At 44.9% G+C, this 18,389-nt stretch overlaps 1 protein-coding gene across 1 annotated transcript in view; it reads left to right on the top strand.

Annotated features, from left to right (window-relative positions):
* The first annotated feature begins 8,336 nt into the window (after positions 1–8,336).
* Positions 8,337–18,389, top strand: part of APPL2 (adaptor protein, phosphotyrosine interacting with PH domain and leucine zipper 2) — an 84,247-nt gene continuing 74,194 nt past the window's right edge. The window contains exon 1 of the mRNA XM_068276909.1: positions 8,337–8,462. Coding sequence (XP_068133010.1) covers positions 8,409–8,462 — 54 coding nt within the window. The 5' untranslated portion in view covers positions 8,337–8,408. The remainder of the gene's footprint in view (positions 8,463–18,389) is intronic.

Here is an 18,389-nt window from a genome sequence, read left to right on the forward strand (position 1 = left end):
TACCACAACTTCTCATTGATTCCTGATCCTCTCATATCCCATTTTCCTTTATCCCCCCCAGCCCTTCCTTTTTATTTGTATCTTCATATTTCCTATCACTTATACTTTCCATTCCCTTCTCTTACTACCCCTCCCTTTTTTCATAGACTCTTAAAGGATTTATTATTCTCGCATATTAATGTGTCTGATCTGTTAAAAACAGATCATTTTGTGTGCTCACCTTAGTCTTCAGTGGGGCCATTTGCTTCATCGGAGCAAATGGCAGTCACATTGCCATGGCAACATACTAGTTTGCAAGTACTACAGGTAAGGCTATTGCCTTTAATGTAGGATGTGATCCCTGAGCGCGTATTCAATTCAGTTTTTCTCCTAGGTGATATTTTCGCATCTTATCAATAAAATGCCTTTTAGCTACCAGCAAGCAATAAAATACGAAATAATTTGACAGTACTTTTTCACCTACTTTTTGGTACATTTTCAGTTGAAGAGTGTTGAGAAGGTTTTTTTTTTTAAATAGAAGATTAAAAAATATCTCCTAGAAGAAAGCTGTGGAGAAAAAGTGAATTGCATAAGGCCCCTAGTGTCTATTGGTCCCTCTCCTTCCCTCCAGTTAGAGAAAATAGGCCTGCACACTATGGTTAAATAGCCAGGGGTTCTAACGTGACTTTGAGCTATGTGAAACTATTTATGGCTGACTTTAAAGCACGTTATGTGTATACACACCCACTCTTTTTGAAACATGGATTATTATGGCCCAGATTTATAGACAGTATCTTTCTTCTCTGGCAGGGTCCCGAAATCTGATTTTTTTTCACATCCTATGATATCAACCGCCAGGTGGCCATCATCTCCTTCCCAATGGATCACAGCACACAAAACATCAATTTCTTGGATGTACAGGTACGGTTTCAGGATGGAATATTGACCACAGACCTTTACTATAAGGAAACTGACAAAAACATCTATCTTTTGGCTGATAGCTTCCATCCAGCACACATGATCCAGAGCCTACCTTACAGCTAACTTGTCAGAGTGAGAAGGATTGCTGGCACTAAGGAGTTGGTTGATCAAACGGTACAAGAGCTGTCTGCAGCTTTTGAACAGAGAGGCTGTTCGGGTGACTTGGCTGTTGACAAGGCTCAACAAAATGAAAGGAATTAATTACTGTGTTATAAACGAAAAAAAAAAAAATATATGGTGTCCAGTGAATTCAGAGATTTTGTTAGCCATAGAAGGGTTTGCAGGGTTGCCAGTCAACACTAAAGTCACCAGCAAGGGGCACATAACAGAAACCGAGCAAGAACATGGATGATCAGGTAGGATCAGATAGCCCCATTCAGGAACACGTGAGCAGATCATCTGGAATCATTTGCATGATCTTGTTTTGTTGTGAGCTCCTTGTATGTCCTGCCTTGTATATTAAGCCATTTATCTATTGTGCAGCACTGTGTAATATGTTGGCACTTTATAAATACAATAAATAATAACTAGCTGGTGCTGAGTACACACATATTCATCATGCAGAGTAGAGGTCTTGTATGCACCACACAACCACCAACACCTGTGTATTTATGTATGTTTGCACAAGGCCATGCAGACTCCATTGCACATGTACACACATCTGCATGACATGGACATGTGCACATGCTTGTGCTCGGCGCACACCCAGATCAATAGACACACCTGTGCATGTGAGGTCACTCTTGTATTTAAGTGACTACTTGACAGAGGTTCAGCCATAGCTCTGTCCATATTCCTCATCGCTCAGGATTGCTTTTGATGAGCCTAAATGTTAAAAAAAATACTAATTTGTATATTCAGACAGCTGTTTTAATGCAATGGAATATTGCAATATTCTGAAATACTTTAGTTCTGTTATCATTTCTGGCCTTTTAGTAAGGATAAGTACCAAAGAAATAAACTGCTTGGCCAGTTTCTAGAAACAGAATGAGGCTTGAATGAGTTGGGTTTTCAGTTCACCATGTAAGGAAACATGTCTAGGTTTAATACACTGTTGGATATCTGCAAATGTTTTGTCTTGAGCTCTGTAATCTTACAGGGAAATTCAGATCAACACTGTTACGTGTAATTATAACAATCCATCTTTTTACAAGCGTCATAAAATATTCGAATTTAGAAGCAGGCACGTGCAGATGGGATTTTTTTGTATGCTCTGCCCCCATCCTCTGTTTAACACATTACATAGAGCCATTTTTTTGTATGAGAGCTCAGACAAACATTTTTGCAGGTCTGTGGATCGAGTGTGAAGTAGCTACTTGCCAGGGTTTATCTTCCTCTTCCCCTATTTGTGGTGAGGAGAGATGAGAGCCGCTTGGCTGTATTGAGAGGCATGGTGATACACTGTGTCTCCCACATAGCTCCCAGTATGCACTGTCTTCCTCCTGTCTGTTACTTACACAGTCTGTGATTACAATTTCCAACCTTCTTTCCACCAAGCACTGACAGGGCCAACATTCAAGTGCTCCCTCCCATCCCCCCTAGATAACAATTGTAGGTACCACCTTTTATTTCTCCCAGTCAGTAGTTACAGGTTCACACTTCCATCACATAACGGCTGGACTATTGATATACCCTCTATGTAGGCGTTCCAAATAAAGACCTACACCGCCTGCAGTTAGACCAGAATTCTGCCACAAAGCTATTAAAGAGACACTTAAGCCAAGAAAAAAAAATGAGTTTTACTCACCTGGGGCTTCTACCAGCCCCCTGGAGCAGTCCTGTGCCCTCGCAGCCACTCACTAGTCCTCTGGTCCCCTGCTGCCAGCTAGTTTCGTTTTTGCCGACAGGCCTGGCCACGTGTAGCTTTCTCCGCATTTCCGACTGTAATTAGCGCTATTGCGGGCCGCAACGCGTACAAAAATACGCGTTGCCGCATTACCTACGCAAAGATATGCGGCAACGCGTATTTTTGTACGCGTTGCGGCCCGCAATAGCGCTAATTGCAATCAGGAATGCGGAGAAAGCTACGCGTGGCCGGGCCTGTCGGCAAAAACGAAACTAGCTGGCAGCGGGGGGCCAGAGGACTAGTGAGTGGCTGCGAGGGCACATGACTGCTCCAGGGGGCTGGTAGAAGCCCCAGGTGAGTAAAACTCATTTTTTTTTCTGGCTTAAGTGTCCCTTTAAAGAGAACTTAAACTGAGAAGCATGTGGATTTTTAATTTTAAAATCATACCAGTTGCCTGACTCTCCTGCTGATCCCGTGTCTCTAATACTTTAGCCACAGCCCTTCAGCAAGCATGCAGATCAGGTGCTCAGCCTCTGACTGAAGTCAGACTGGATTAGCTGTATGTTTGTTTCAGGTGTGTGATTCAGCCACTATTGCAACCACAGAGATCAGCAGGACAGCCAGGCAACTAGTAATGGTTAAAAGGAAACATCCATATCCTTCTCAGTTAAGGTTCCTTTTAACAAGCCAATCCTGCCATTGCCACATTACAACAATCCTTTGCTCACTAAACTGGCTACCCATCAAAATTGGCATGCTAACATTCAAATCTCTACACCACCTAGGCCCCGGATACCTGAAGGATTTGTTGCAACTCCATCACACCTCCCACAACCTAAGATCAACAGCATCTAACAACTTTACCATCCCCAAAGTCCAGCTAAAAACCTTTAGAGCCAGAGCCTTCTGTCATGCTGCCCCTAACCTTTGGAGCATCTTGCACACAGGGGCGTAGCAATAGCCATAGCAATTGCTATGGGGCCCTGGAGTAGAGGGGGGCCCAGATGGTACATGATGTGTTCACTATAAGCTTTCTTTTGTTGCTCCACCCTCTGACTATGTCCCAGTGCTCAGGGACTATACACAGTGTGAATTGCATGAGAATGTAAATTGACCAAACAACTCATATTCATAGGGTAGGGACAGATGGCATTTCTCAAGAGTGCCTAGATATGCTATGGGGCCCCATAATGTCTAGCTATGTTATTGCTTGCACACCCACTCATAACAGCTGGAGGAGTTTAAATCAAAACTGAAAAGCTACCTGTTTAGCCCGGCATTTATGATCACATAACTTTTCCCCCGTAACACATCACTATGTACTGATCTAAGACAAGCTTAAGCACTGTGGGTCCTACAGGAGAAATTGGTCTGTTTTGTTGTTTTGTGACAAATGTTTAATTGTTGTCAAATGCTTTCATGCAAATCAATCATGCAAGAACCAATGATATCCCTACAGCTAAGTTAAAATCTGGGATCTTTGTTACAAAACACAACATTCTCTTGTGTAGTCACATACACCACACAGAGGTTCCCCAGTGTTTGCATGTGTCCTAACTCTGGCCCTATAACACTGAATGCTTGCATGTTTTGCACTACGCATGTTATGGGACCAGAGTTAGGACACATACAAATACTGAGAACCTCTGCGTGGTGTAGGTGACTACGCAAGAGAATGTATTCTTTTGTAACAAAGACCCCAGCTTTGAACTTAACTGTGGGGATAGCATTGGTTTCTGCATGATTTGATTTGCATTAAAGTATTTGCATGCGAGTGTGCAGAGGGTTAATTGGTTCTGTTGTTTAGTTTGCTACACCTCCCTATTACATATTTATATGTCCTAGCTTGAGGTGAGGAGCATGTGTTTTTTTCAGGTAAGTGGTATGGTGTGCTGCATCGTCTCTCCCAGGTTTCATCCAGGGAAGGAGCACTCCGGCAAAAAAACTGGTTAGGCAGTGGCATCATGGTCTTTACTGCATTGTTGTCTCATCAGGGGTTCCCTGGGAGGTGCTGCATCGTACCCCCACCATGTGCCACTCAGGGGAATAGCGTGCCAGACAGGTAAGGTCTGGTGAGATGACGATGCAGAAAACCGTGCCACTTACCTGTCCCTCGGCATGCTCCACACCTGGGTGATGCCTGGCGAGGTGACGATGCAGCAGACCAAAGCACTTACTCGTCTGACTGGCATGCTTCTCCATCTTCCTTCCTGAGTGAGCTGTCCAGCTTCCATCATGGCTACTCACAGTGGTGTCCCTGCTCCTGTGACCTGTAAGAGTGGGAGGACCACTAGACACCAAACAACTGTATAGGGATGGAAAGGGGCCACTAGACACCGGGGAATTGTATAGGGAAGGGGGACCACAAGACAGCAGGGAACTGTATAGCGGAAGGGGGTCACTAGACACCAAGGAACTGTAATGAGGAGGGAAGGCTAAAGGTAAAATTGAGGTGTGGCAGGAGCATGTCTTAGTGTACCTCTTTCCTGGCTCCATAAGTTGGAAATGGAATTACCCCTCCAGTGGTGCCCCATATCTACTGGAATCTACTAGGGTTAAAGAGAGGTATTTTCACACTTCCCTGAGAGCTATTTAGCCTAGAAACTGCCCAGCTTCTGAATCAGTACGTATCTTAGGCAGGGTTGATGGCAACGCAGGAAGACAGCAAGGGGCTAGAAGAATCCCCCGGTAAGTGCACCATATGTGACAGCCCATGTTAATAAATGGGCTGGTTCGTATTTAGTGTAATCCCCATATGCAGGAAAAAAAACTTGCTGCATGCAGCAAAATATATTGCTAGTCGCATGTGATTACTATTGCTGTATTGCTGACAGTCATCTGACACGCATGGAAAACTCACATAAAAGGAAAAAATTGTGAACGCTGCCAAGACACATATTGCTGCAAATTGGTGGTCTAGAGTTTTATCTGTCACAAATGTTATCAAATGAGTGGACTCGACTATGGTGTCTGAAAAAATCAATGCAAAACTAGCAGATAGAACTGAAATCTTTCTAAAATCCTGGTCACCTTGGTTGGATAGCAGGGGATGCCCTTCCTTGAACCCTTTGACCTAAACAATGGTTTCTATCACCGATCTACATGGGATTGGTCCCTGAGCGCAGGAATCCCTACTGCTCCCTCCTGTGTATGAGTCTCCCTTGGATTCAATCCTTAACCTTTATTACCTTGCACACCTGACCAGTGGAAGTCGAACTCAAAATCTAATTATTGTTATTTATATGCTGTATTGTATTATGCTGTTTGTATTTGGTGGATGGCTATTTCCTATCTTATGTTTTTGCTGTTTATCTATGCTTTCTGCACATATGTGTACAAGTTTATCTTGTTTGCTTGTTAAACAGAACCTAAACTGAAAACAAAAAGTCAAAATAAACATACACAGGTCATACTTACCTCCCATGTAGTCTACTCATCAATCTCTTTCTCCTCTCTTGCATGCTGTTTGTCCACTGGGATGGATGGAAGTCTCTGTCCTCCATTTTGAAAATGACCACTACCCCATAACAGGTTCCTGGTCAGCATACTGTTGAACTGTTATATCGCCCACTTGAGCCATAGGGAAACATGGACATTACCTTGCACATTTAGTTGTAACTGACATCAGCTGATATATAACTACCAGCAACTGGCATATTTCAGTTCTGCCAAAATCTTGTCAGAACTGGAAGGGGTCACTCTAAGAAGAAAACGGTGAGCTTCTGAGAGAAACTGACGGAGAGGTAAGTATTTAATTTTCATTTTCAGCTACATCATGTGTTTATTTTAAATACTTTTACTCAGTTCAGGTTCCCTTTAATAAAGAGATGTTTTGAAACTTAAAAAGGAAAAATCATCCGTTAACCAAAGTGGGGACCCTCCACCACAAACATTCTGACCCCACCCCCTAAATACTATACCGCACAAGCGCAGGAGGCTTACGGCGACCGGCGAGATGATGTGATGGGCATGCAGCATGGGTGCGCATGTGCTGGACCACGAGAGGGAAGAAGAGCTGGACCACGAGAGGGAAGAAGTGGATGCCAGAGGACCTCGCAGGCTACGCGGGGCTGGAGGAAGCCCCAGGTAAGTCCAAATGTAGTTTTTATTTACTGCTCAGGGTCCCGTTAAAGAGAACCCAAAGCAAATTTAATAAATGAAATAACTACATAGGAAGAGGGAATCCTCTGGAACCTCCAGAAGCTTCCTATGTCCTTGTGGAGACCACTTCCCTTTTAGAGATTGGGGCAGCGTTCTTCTTCATGCATGAACACGGCTGTGCTGCAACTGCACAGTAGCATGGAGCCCCTTGTGGATGGACGGCTCTGACTTATTGCGCAGGCACTGCCCCTCTCACACAGGCGTAGTACGTATGTCTTGTCGGATATGTTCCTGGGGTCCTTGCGCACTGATGGTAAGGGCCAGGAGGACATGGAAATCCTCTGCAGAATCCATCTTCTGCATGTTTTTTTTAAAGGTAGTCAGTTAAGCAGGGCTTCCTCCAGCCACCTGCAGTCCTCCTGGGCCCTCGTTGTTCTCCCTTCATCCATTGTGCCCCCTGAAAGCTGGCCAACGAGCCTGTGCTCCTCTTCTGCCACATTGCGCAGTAGCAATTCTGTGAACTGCATTAGCGCAGGATGCTCCTGGGCATGGGAGTGCAATCAGGAGGCGCAGGATTGAGGGCAACGCATGCAGCTTTCATAGGTGTGGAAGGATGGCGAGGGACCAGGAAGACAGCAAGGGGCTAGAAGAAGCCCCCAGTAAGTTAAACTGGCTACATTTGTTCCACCTTAGGTTCCCATTAAAAAGCATTTTATGGAACAGCTGGATAGTATTATATGCCTAAGGGCCTGTACACACTGCTGCGCTTGTGCTGCGTTTTTAAAATCGCAAGGTCTTTTGAAAAATAATGAAAATTGTGATGACCTGTACACACTGGTGCGATGCGTTTTTAGAAAAACGCAATCGCAGTTCCTGCTGCGCTTTTTTAAGCGCATTGCTTGAAAAACGCATGAAAAAACGCAATGCAATGCGATTCCATTGCGTTTTTCAGAAGTCAGTATCCCAGAAGACTCTGCAATTTCCTGCTTCCTGTTGAAATGTAAACTAGGAAAAAAACAAAGGATTATTTAGCCAATCAGCAATTACAAGAAAAACGCAGGCAAACGATGCGTTTTTAATGCTGGATACACACGTTGCGTTTTGCCGCGCGATTCGCAGGATCGATTCCATCGATTTGATTATTTCCAACATGCTCGATCGTGTTTCGATAGATACAGCCGTCGATTTTGCATATTAAGTATGCAAAATCGACGCTGTATCCATCGAAACACGATCGGACATGTTGGAAATAATCGAATCGATCCCGCAAATCGCGCGGCAAACCGCAACGTGTGTATCCAGCATAAAAGTACATGCGCTAGCGATTTTAAAAACGATTTTGCTTACGTTTTTCAGTGTGTACAGGCCCTAAGTGACACATGGCAAGTTGTGTCATGTGTCAGTAAACATTGCTGCCCATGACAAATGCATTTTATGGAGCTCTTTGCTGCCGACTAGTGGTAAGAGTAGCGCTCAGTGTGTGTAGCTGATCCTCAGGAGGAGGGGGTGTTAATTGATTCCAGCTAAATTATTCAGGAGTAGCAACCCTGTGGAGGACAACATGCCTGCCGTGGATAAGCTGTTGCTGGAGGAGGCCTTGCTGGACAGCCCCCAGGTAAGAGAGGCTTCATGTGACAGCAAGGCGGCTGCTTGTTGCACACAGTGCTCGGCTCATCCCAGCTTCTGCAGGCAGCGTCACTCCCGGCTGCCGGGGCTGCATTCCTAGGGGAGCCGTGGTTAAAATGTAACCTGATGGAAATAAGGGGCAAAGTGCAGTGGTGTGCTGTGTAGCAGGGGGGTAAGAGCGGAGCAGTGCCTGCAGCACCTGGCAGGGTCACGGGAGGGAGGGAGGACTGAATAGCAGTACTTAGGGGAGGACACATTCCCGGATGCTGCTGGAGAAAGTTTGCTTTGTTTGGATCTGTGATTGCTGCTTGTGTGCGGGAGTGGTGGGGTGAATGCATTGTGTGTCCGGCGGGCCCTATTGCGTATGTTCCCCATGACGCTGCCGCAATACAGGCTGCCGATGAGCTCCACTGACAGCAGCCTGCTGTGAGGCCTGCATGCCTGGAGTACAGAGCATTCAGCCTGCTCACCCTGCTCGGTGTGTCTGGAGAGGGGAGGTGGGGCTGCTGCTCTGCTGTTACATCAGATGATAAGAAAGCATTTGTTGTTGGATCTCATTCCCCCCCCCCTCCAGATAGACTTACTTGTAGACCTGTAACTTAAAAAAACAGGTAATTAAAGCCTGTAAATACCACTTTGATCATATGACTACAGATTCCTAAAACTTTGCATATTTATTTCTTGTATTTATAAAGCGCCAACATATGCAGCACTGGACATTAATTAAAGGGATACTTAAAGGGAACATAAACTGAGAAGGATCTGGATTTTTCCTTTTAAAATAATAGCGGTTGCCTGGCTGTTCTGCTGATCCTGTGTCTTGAATACTTTTAGCCACAGCCCCTCAAGAAGCATGCAGATCAGGTGCTCTGACTGAAGTCAGACTGGATTAGCTGCATGCTTGTTTCAGGTGTGTGATGCAGCCACTACTGCAGCCAAAGAGATCAATCAGCAGGACTGCCAAGCAACTGGTATTGTTTTAAATGGAAACCCTATCCATATCCCTCTCAGTTAAGGTTCCCTAGATGAAAAAAATCAGTTTTACTCACCTGGAGCTTCTACCATCCCCCTGCAGCTGTCCCATGCCCTTGCAGTCACTCATGAATCCTCCGGTCTCCTGCTGCCAGGTAGTTTCACTGACAGGCCTGGCCACGTGTAGTCTTCTTCACGTTCCTGTCCTCAATAGCGTCCTGTGTGTGCACAGGATGCTCTTGTGCACAGGAACATGAAGAAGGAGACGTGTGGCCAGGCCTGCATAGTGAGCATGTCAGACGAAAACAAAGCTAGCTGGCGGCGGGGGGATAAGAGGATCCACGAGTGACTGTGAGGGCACAGGATGGCAGCAGGGAGCTGGTAGAAGCCCCAGGTGAGTAAAACTGTTTTTTTTTTTTCATCTAGGTTTAAAGCTAATGGGAACCAGTTTAAAAAAAAAAAAAATAGTCAGATACTCCACCTAAGGAGAGGAAGGTTCTGGGTCCCATAGAGCATTCCCTCTCCTGTCCTGGTGCCCGCTGCTGTCCTGGCTCCCCCGTAGCGGTATTCGACCGTTTCGGTCAAATACCGCTGTCTCCCGGCCGAAGGGAGGCTTCGGAAATGCTTTGGGAGCCCGAGTGCTCCCGAAGACGGGCCGCTCTACACTGTGCATGTGCGCGCGCCCTCTATGATGCACTCGCGTGTGCGCCGCCTGTCTTCGGGAGGAGTCGGCTCCTGAAGACTTCCGAAGTCCCCTCGGTGGGGGATGTGAACGGAGGAGCCAGCGCGGCATCGGGAGAGGAGAGGGATGGCTCATTAGGACCGAGCCTTCTCTCTCCTTAGGTGAGCAATGTTTTGGATGGGAGCATGGAGATTAAGCAAGTTTGGGGGGGGGGGGGGGGGAGGATTAAGGAGTTCCATAGTGTTGGAGCAGCTCTTGAGAAGTCCTGGAGTCGTGCATGGGACTGGTTGATGCGGGGGGGGGGGGGGGGGGGGTTGGGCGGTCAGGCGAAGTTCATTGGAGGAGTGGAGTGAGTGGCTAGGTGTGTACCTCTGAGTACGATCAGAAATGTAGGTTGGGCAGGTTTTGTGGACAGATTTGTAATTGTAGGGTAATCGCACCACACTATTTTCCCTTGCATCATTACCCCATGGCATCATTACCCCATGGCAGAATGCGTTGTCTCGTTAATATGTATAGCTCTGCCCCTCCAAATAGTTATGTGTTCCCTGCTGGGCAGGAAGTACGTGCTTTTTGACCAGTTGGGGCATGACAAAATATTGGTAAACTTTACCGATTATTTTAAATTGAATCCAGCAGCAGAAATCCGCTAATTGTAGCAATATTCTACTAGCGGCAATCCCCTGCTCCCTTTTTTCCAGACGCCTTTATTTTATGTATGCTAATAAAGATAGGCCACATTAGGTTATGGTTAAAAACTGACAAAAGTTTGAAACTTGTTCACCTGACATTTACCTGCCTGGTTGCTGTGGGCAACTAATTAACCATTGTGTATTGTACCTGGGCTTAGCTGGCTTCTTGTGTTGCCTGTGCTATGCTAATTTAGGTTGACCATTGTAAAAAAAAAAAAGCCCTATTTGCTTGAAGTTTTCAGAACATAATACAATTGCCTAAAATAACCTGACATCTGTCAATAGCCTGTAAAGTGGAGCTGAGAGTACACTTTGGCTTCGAATCTCTGCAATTTTAAAGCACTTTTGGAAAACTGAAAAGGTCACCTTTCTCTTCTGGGTAAACATGAAAAGAAAGTATTTTACAGTATTTTACTTTTTCTGATGACTAATTCTTCACTTATTTTGAGTCATGCTGAATCTTCAGTCATTTATAGTTACCTTAACCAAAATATTGCCTCTAAAATGCCTCTTGCAGAATTTGTTTTTGTCCTTCCTTCTAAGCTTTCCATTTGTCTCCTATGTAAGAAAATAAGTATTACAGGAGCACTGGTGGTGAGCAGGGCAGAATTAAAGTAGTTTAAAGTCGAATAAACAAAGTAGGCTGAAGTAAAGCAGCCCAGCATTAGTATTGTTGTGGAAGTAAGAATGTACAATGTCCCACCTTTTACAGTGACATACAATTATGATACGATAAACTGGAAAAGTTCTGGTGACCTCATGTATTACAATCACTGTTCCCTTTTCCTGGACCGTCTCCTGCATCTCTCTGCTGGACTGGCTCAGTAGGTGTTAATTAAAGCTCATCTACAGGAAGGAATGGTGAAGTATTCAGTCAATCAGAACTAATCTCCAATTACCTAAAGCGGACGATTGGTCCTACGTACAGTTTAGACATTTTTTACTTAGCCTTGGCAATAGGTCAGATTTTGCTCGGAATCTCTCACCATTTGAATCTCTCTGCTCGGTAGATGGCTACTCTACGCAGAATATCTCTCAGGTCTATTTAATGCTGGTGACAGACCATGATGCCACCAATGATATTCGCTCTAGTTGGGAAACCATGGTGGGGCAATCCTTCACCAACACGCAGTGGCAAAAAATAGTAGCTTTGGCCCATAAGTCCTCTGTTTCCGCACGGATCCAGGAATCTGGGTATAAATTCCTAATACAATGGTACTACACGCCAACTAAGCTCTCCAAGATGTTCCCGGGCGCTAGTGATGTATGTTGGAGGTGTCAGTCTCATAGGGGCACCTTCCTTCATGTTTTTTGGGAGTGTCCTCAATTAACCTCTTATTGGAGCTCTGTCCGAGATATTATTTCCAATGTCACAGGAGTAGCTTCTACAGATAATCTAACATATTATCTGCTCCATAATACACCACGGCGTTTTGGAAAATATAGGAAATCCCTATCAAAACACCTCATTAACCCTCCTGGCGGTTTGTCAAAATCCGCCAGGGGGCAGCAAATACGTTTTTAAAAAAAAAATTTTTTTTTCATGTAGCGAGACGAGGTCTCGCTACATGATAGCCGCTGCTCAGCGGCATCCCCCCAGCCCCTCCGATCGCCGCCGGCGATCGGAGATCAAGAGATCCCGTTCAAAGAACGGGATCTCTTGTAGGGCTTCCCCCGTCGCCATGGCGACGGAGCGGGATGACGTCATCGACGTCGTGACGTCAAAGGGGACTCCGATCCACCCCACGGCGCTGCCTGGCACTGATTGGCCAGGCAGCGCACGGGGTCTAGGGGGGGGCGGCTGCGGCGACGCGTATAGCGGCGGATCGGCGGGTAGCGGCGGCGATCAGGCACTGCACGCAGCTAGCAAAGTGCTAGCTGCGTGCAGCAAAAAAAAAATTATGCAAATCGGCCCAGCGGGGCCTGAGCGGTGCCTCCCGGCGGCATAGCCCGTGCTCAGCACAGGCTTACCGCCAGGGAGGTTGCCACTAGACTTCTGATCGCTCGCCACTGGAAAAAGTCGCAGCCCCCCTCAGTTAGTGAGTGGCTTCAAGAGATTCAATCTATTACACAGATGGAATATATCACCATGACTATACATAAATGACAGGAACAATTTAGCAGGACATGGGCTCCATGGTCTGAATTTGAAGAGTCAGAAAACTACAAGAGATTGATAGGCTGATCTACTTGGTCTGGGGGTGTGGGCCACTGGCGTTTCCAGAAGCACAATGAGGGAGATACCTTCTCTACTAAATAGTGTGAGAGGTGCTCCTGGTATGTACACATGTTTGGCAGCTGCTGGGACCTCCTATGTCACTCGTATATTTCATTATTCCTATGTGACCGACCGTCCCACTCCCCCCCCCCCCTCTTGTCCTTCCTTCTTTGTTTGTTTGTTTGTTATTGTTTATATGTTTTTGTCTTATGTTTGTTTCAAGATTATTGGGTTTTGAAGGATGCTATCCTCTTGAGATGCACCACCTGATATATATTTTAGTTTACACTGTATCTGATGGGGGTCTTGGGTGTATGATCCCTATGGGCCCCAGGTCCTCCATCGTATCATCCCTGCCACTTTTTTTTTTTTGGTGTGACAGGGTGAAGGTTGCAGTGCATGCGGGGGCAGCCGCATGCACTATTACATATCACACAATGTTTATTGCTGCATTCTTCAAGAAAATTTCTATTCGCCTCTTCATTTATTCCTGTATCCTGTTGTAAAATGCTTATTAATGCAGACAACTCTGGCCGTTGCTGGCTGCGCACAATTTTCTTTTTCTTTTCTTTTGTTCAATTGGGGATGTGGAATGCCTCTGTATGATACATGTTTTGTTTTCTGTGTTGTATAAAAACTTTATAAAATAAAGAATCTTTAAAAAAGGAAAAAAAAAAAGCTCATCTACAGAAACTCCCTATGGCCTCAATTCACTAAGCTTAACTCCTGTCTTTAATAACTCTTCTGAGCTGTTTTACAGTTATCACAATTATATCACCATGACCTCATCCTGGGGTTTGTGGCTGGGGTTCTGATGTCTTTGGGCCGCTGCATCGTTGCAGCAACCTCACTTCTGGGAGGAGGTTTAGCAAGTGCCCCAACCTCTCTGTACTCGCACATCCACAGACTATATTTCCCTAGTCGCAAGTCGCAACATCATAGATGCGGTCTCTCCTGGGGAAGATGGCAAATTCCATACACACCCTGGGGGCCAGAGGAGCAGTACACCGTAGGCCAGTAATGCGCCCACAACGGCACACTCTATTATAAATTGAGATGCCAATAATAATTCTGAGTTGATGCAGACTTGTGAAAGGAATTAATGTAAATGCATGCCGTTTGAAACAGACAATTCATATCCCACCTTGGTTTCACCCAGTGCTCCATTTTCATGCTGCCTAAATTCACATTAAATATGTGCAAAATTGGAAATAGAGGGCCTCCCTGATCCAGGGTTGGTCAATAGCTCACAGTGCTCTTACGCCTGGCTTGCCCCTCCTTCATGAAGGCATAGACATATATTTTATTTGCTGCCACCAGCTTATACTCCAGAATTGGAGAGATTCTATTGTCCCAACTCTAGAACAATTAATATACTGTACTTGGCTTGGGCAAACCTTCAGATTGAAAAGCTTCAAAAATTACAACCAAACCCAGGTCTAAACATTAAGCAATGGGAAAAAGCCCACACTATTTTATAGATGCTTTACGCTCCTTGTAGTCAAGTTCAATGTGAATGTCTGTGACATACCTTTCTAGAGAGATCCCTAGTTACATTTGATGGTAGAGAAGCCCCTAGGGTATGGTAGGTTTTCTTCAGTTTATTGTTTGTTTTTTATGTTTGCAATATGCTCATCATAAGAATTTGGTCTAGTTATTTGCTCATACAACAAAGTCTGTACAGCTGGTAGCATTGCATGGAATGTAAACTGGATATTTCAGTTTTTTGAATGACCTGACCAATGCTGTCTGTACTTTAAAAAAAAAAGTCTTTGTTTTTTCATATTTACACAATTCTGTATTGACTTGGAAACCTCATTGACCATCCCTACTAAATCCTTGGCAGAGTGCAGCTGGTTGAGACCATCTCTGCCAAGTGCACCTTAAGGGAATACATGAGATTTTATAGACAACTACAAAGAGAAAAACAGATGGGTAAATCAAACGTCGTTTTGTGTGTTTTAGGTCACAAGCAGTCCTACTCCTTCCTTGTTCTCGTCCTATTTAAAGTGTACCTGAAGCCAAAATTGTAATAAAAATACATAAATAAATATATATATTATACACACATACATACTTACCTCACTTGTGAGAATGTCCAGAAGCTTCCCCGGTCTGCTTACACGCCAATGTTCCAGTGCTGGGTCCCTCAAAGTATTCCACAAGAGCTTGTGGAAAATGCTTTTTGTGGTCTTGTTCGCATTGTGTATAAGCTTATCCATACAGGGTCCCCACTTGCCCAGTACAGTTTAGCTGCTCTGTGCACGAGCACTTAGTTCTAATGGGCATGCATGGACCTTACACATGTGTCGCGGACGGATAAGCCTCAAGACACAACTGTTCAAACAAGCCTATAGATTGCTATAGCTATAATGTAAAGCATGCTGCCTGGTCTGCTAACCCTTTTGTCTACTCCCCCAGTGTCTCCACTCCACTACTTGATTGTAAGCTTGCAAGTGCTTGTACCTGTCCTTGTGTTTCCGGTTTTTGTGCATTTTATCAAATGTATATTGTGCAGTTAAAATTGTTATATATTCCGCTCAATATGCATTGAACAAGACTGAGCTTCAACTAGGGCTTGATCTATTTAGGCCGTTGCACACCCAAATTTTGCAGTGTGATGCGGTGCTCGCATCGCATGCAGAAACCAGCCTTTATATAACCGTGCGCCACTGTGCGGAGTTTGGGTCATAAGCATAGGCCTGCCCCTGGCTAGTGACGAACTCCCTGCTGGACAGGAAATATGTCACTGGGATTCCCCTCGATCCGCTATGTGTGCTGCATCTCGCCAAGCGCCCGTTGTCCACACACTGCATCGCACATTGACTTGCATTACTCCATAATTCGTGCAGTAGACACTGCAGACCTTGCGTCAGCATTGCAGCAATTTGGATACTTTTGGCGCACCACATTGCATCTCGTGAAGTTGATGAGCCTTTCAAGTGACTTCTCCTTATTGATATATCTCATGAAGGGTGCAAGTCTCCATAGACTTGCATGGCCCTTGCAGCGAGGAAGCCTACCACAGTGCGACACAGTCTGCAAGTGTGCGAGGGGCATGGAACTTCCCAGGCATTATGATTTTCTTTTCTAACTTAAAGCAACTCTCCTAGACCTGTACAGTAGCTCAAAATGAAATTTCAGCTGTTTTGACCAGAGTAGTTGGTAGTTGCAGTTAAAGCTATATCAATATTTTACTGGCAGCAGTACAACTAAAATGTGTATTGAACAAAGCAGATGCTGGATCTCCTGAAGTAGAGGTAAAATCAGTGGAGCACATTTAAAGTACTTGATAGAAATAATTGAGTGTATATGTAATGAGACGCAGTGTGAGTCCATGCTACTGAAGTCAAATGGCTTGGAAACTGGGAACAGAACAATTGACCATAAGGTTTCAGTCATGTTCGAAAATAAGGCAGTAGATTCAGTCCAGTCCTCAGTTGTAAACACCCCTCGTACACACGCTTGATTTCCTGGAACGACGGGTCCGTCAGACCGTTCCAGCGACAGTACAGCGTGTGTACAGTTTGTCAGGCAGACTGATAAGGGCTCTTTTCCACTATGAAATGCGATCGCAATCTCTTTTCAATTTCCACCATGCGATTGCGATTGAGCTACTATACTCATTACAGTGTACTATAAAGCTCAATCGCACCCAAAATGCAGCAAGACGACTATTGCGTTTTGAACAAAATCTCATCGCAATCGGATCGCACTAATGGAAATTGCTGCTGCAGTCCCCATTAGTTTAATGTACCTTGAGATTTGCCATCAGAATCAAATCGCAGGGTAGTGGAAAAAGGTCCTAAGGCTGTTTCTGAACGATCCGTGCAGCGGATCATTCAGAAACAGCCTTGTCAGTCTGCAGACAGACTGTACACACGCTGTACTGTCGCTGGAACGCCCGCCCAGCGGGAGGGTCTGACGGACCCGTCCCAGGAAATCAAGCGTGTGTATGAGGCTGGAGACTTCTAGATGTGCTTAAAGAGGAACTGTAGTGTAAATAACTTAATGAATACAATTGCTAATTTTGTTTTACAATAATTATAAAGTGTGTATAGGTGATGTTTGTCCATTGTAAAATTTTAGTGAGGACACTACGAAATCCAAATGTCCTGTTTCTCGGCTTATCTCTTGTGAGTCAACCAGCTGGCCAGTGTTTAAAACATAGCCATGAGGAATTATTTAAAGCCGTAGGGATAGCCATACTATCCCACAAAACACAAACATAAGTAGATAAATACTTGTTCTAGTTACATAGCATATGTATTGTACTGTCCACGTTTTGATTTCAGTGAATTTTATATAGTAAATAAAGAGAAAACGGTTTCAGGCTTTTTCCATCTTTACTACATCTGAATGAAGCCAATCCTGATGTAATTTCCTCCCTTTCTTCTTTTCTTTTTCTCCTTCTCCTAGAAAAGTTTCTATCTAGTTTGCTTTGCAAACACGTGAGCACAGCATAGATTGTATTTCAGCAGCGCCTCCCTTCTCAGCCTTGGGTCACACTGAACTGCACTCCTCCAATCAGTGAGGATCAGGAATGTGGGAGGGCTGATAACTAGCTTCCTTCTCCCTGGCAATGTACCAAATAGAGCCAGGCTGACTGAGAGAAGATTTATTACAGCAGAAACATTTATGATTATATTGGAATGCTTGCAAAGCAGGGTCAGGCTGTAGACTGCATAATAAACAGAGAGCAGTGGGTAAATGGAATTTGATTTTTACGGCTGACAATCCCGCTTTAAAGTACGGCTGTCATGGTGCTGCTCTTTCTTCTAAAAATGCTAGCTGTCTGGCTGCATTGCTAATCCTCTGGCTAAAGTACTTTTTTTGAGTTTCTCATTTGAACAAGTTTGCAAGTTATTGTAGAAGGAGAACAGAGGCGCCAAAAGGATAACATTTGCTAAAATTGTTAAAATCGCTGGGGAGGCAGTGGTGGACTTACCTCCCCAAGCAGACATGCAGCTGTCAATTTTTTTAACAAAAATGTTTAATCACATACTCCAAAAAGCGTTTCGCTGGTATATTTCTACTTCCTCAGGCAATAACAAGTAGGAGTATCACACAGCATGAAGTCCAGTAATAGGCCTAGCGCCTCTGTTATATTATAGTAGAGTCCCGGTTATCCGACACCAATAGGGATTAGCTATTGCCGAATAAGTGTGCATGCTGATTACTAAAGTGTAACAAACGTTGGAGAGGCAGCTGCGGTGAACAGCTCCCTGCCTAGCAGTCTATCTGGGCCTCAGGCGTCTAGCACACCGAGGACGGGTCTGTCAGCAGCACATAGGGTTGCATTGTCGCGTGCGCACGCACAGACAGGACCTTTATACGGGAAGGAGGCGCGTC

This window comes from Hyperolius riggenbachi, chromosome 3 (assembly GCF_040937935.1).
Source record: "Hyperolius riggenbachi isolate aHypRig1 chromosome 3, aHypRig1.pri, whole genome shotgun sequence".
NCBI lineage: Eukaryota > Metazoa > Chordata > Amphibia > Anura > Hyperoliidae > Hyperolius > Hyperolius riggenbachi.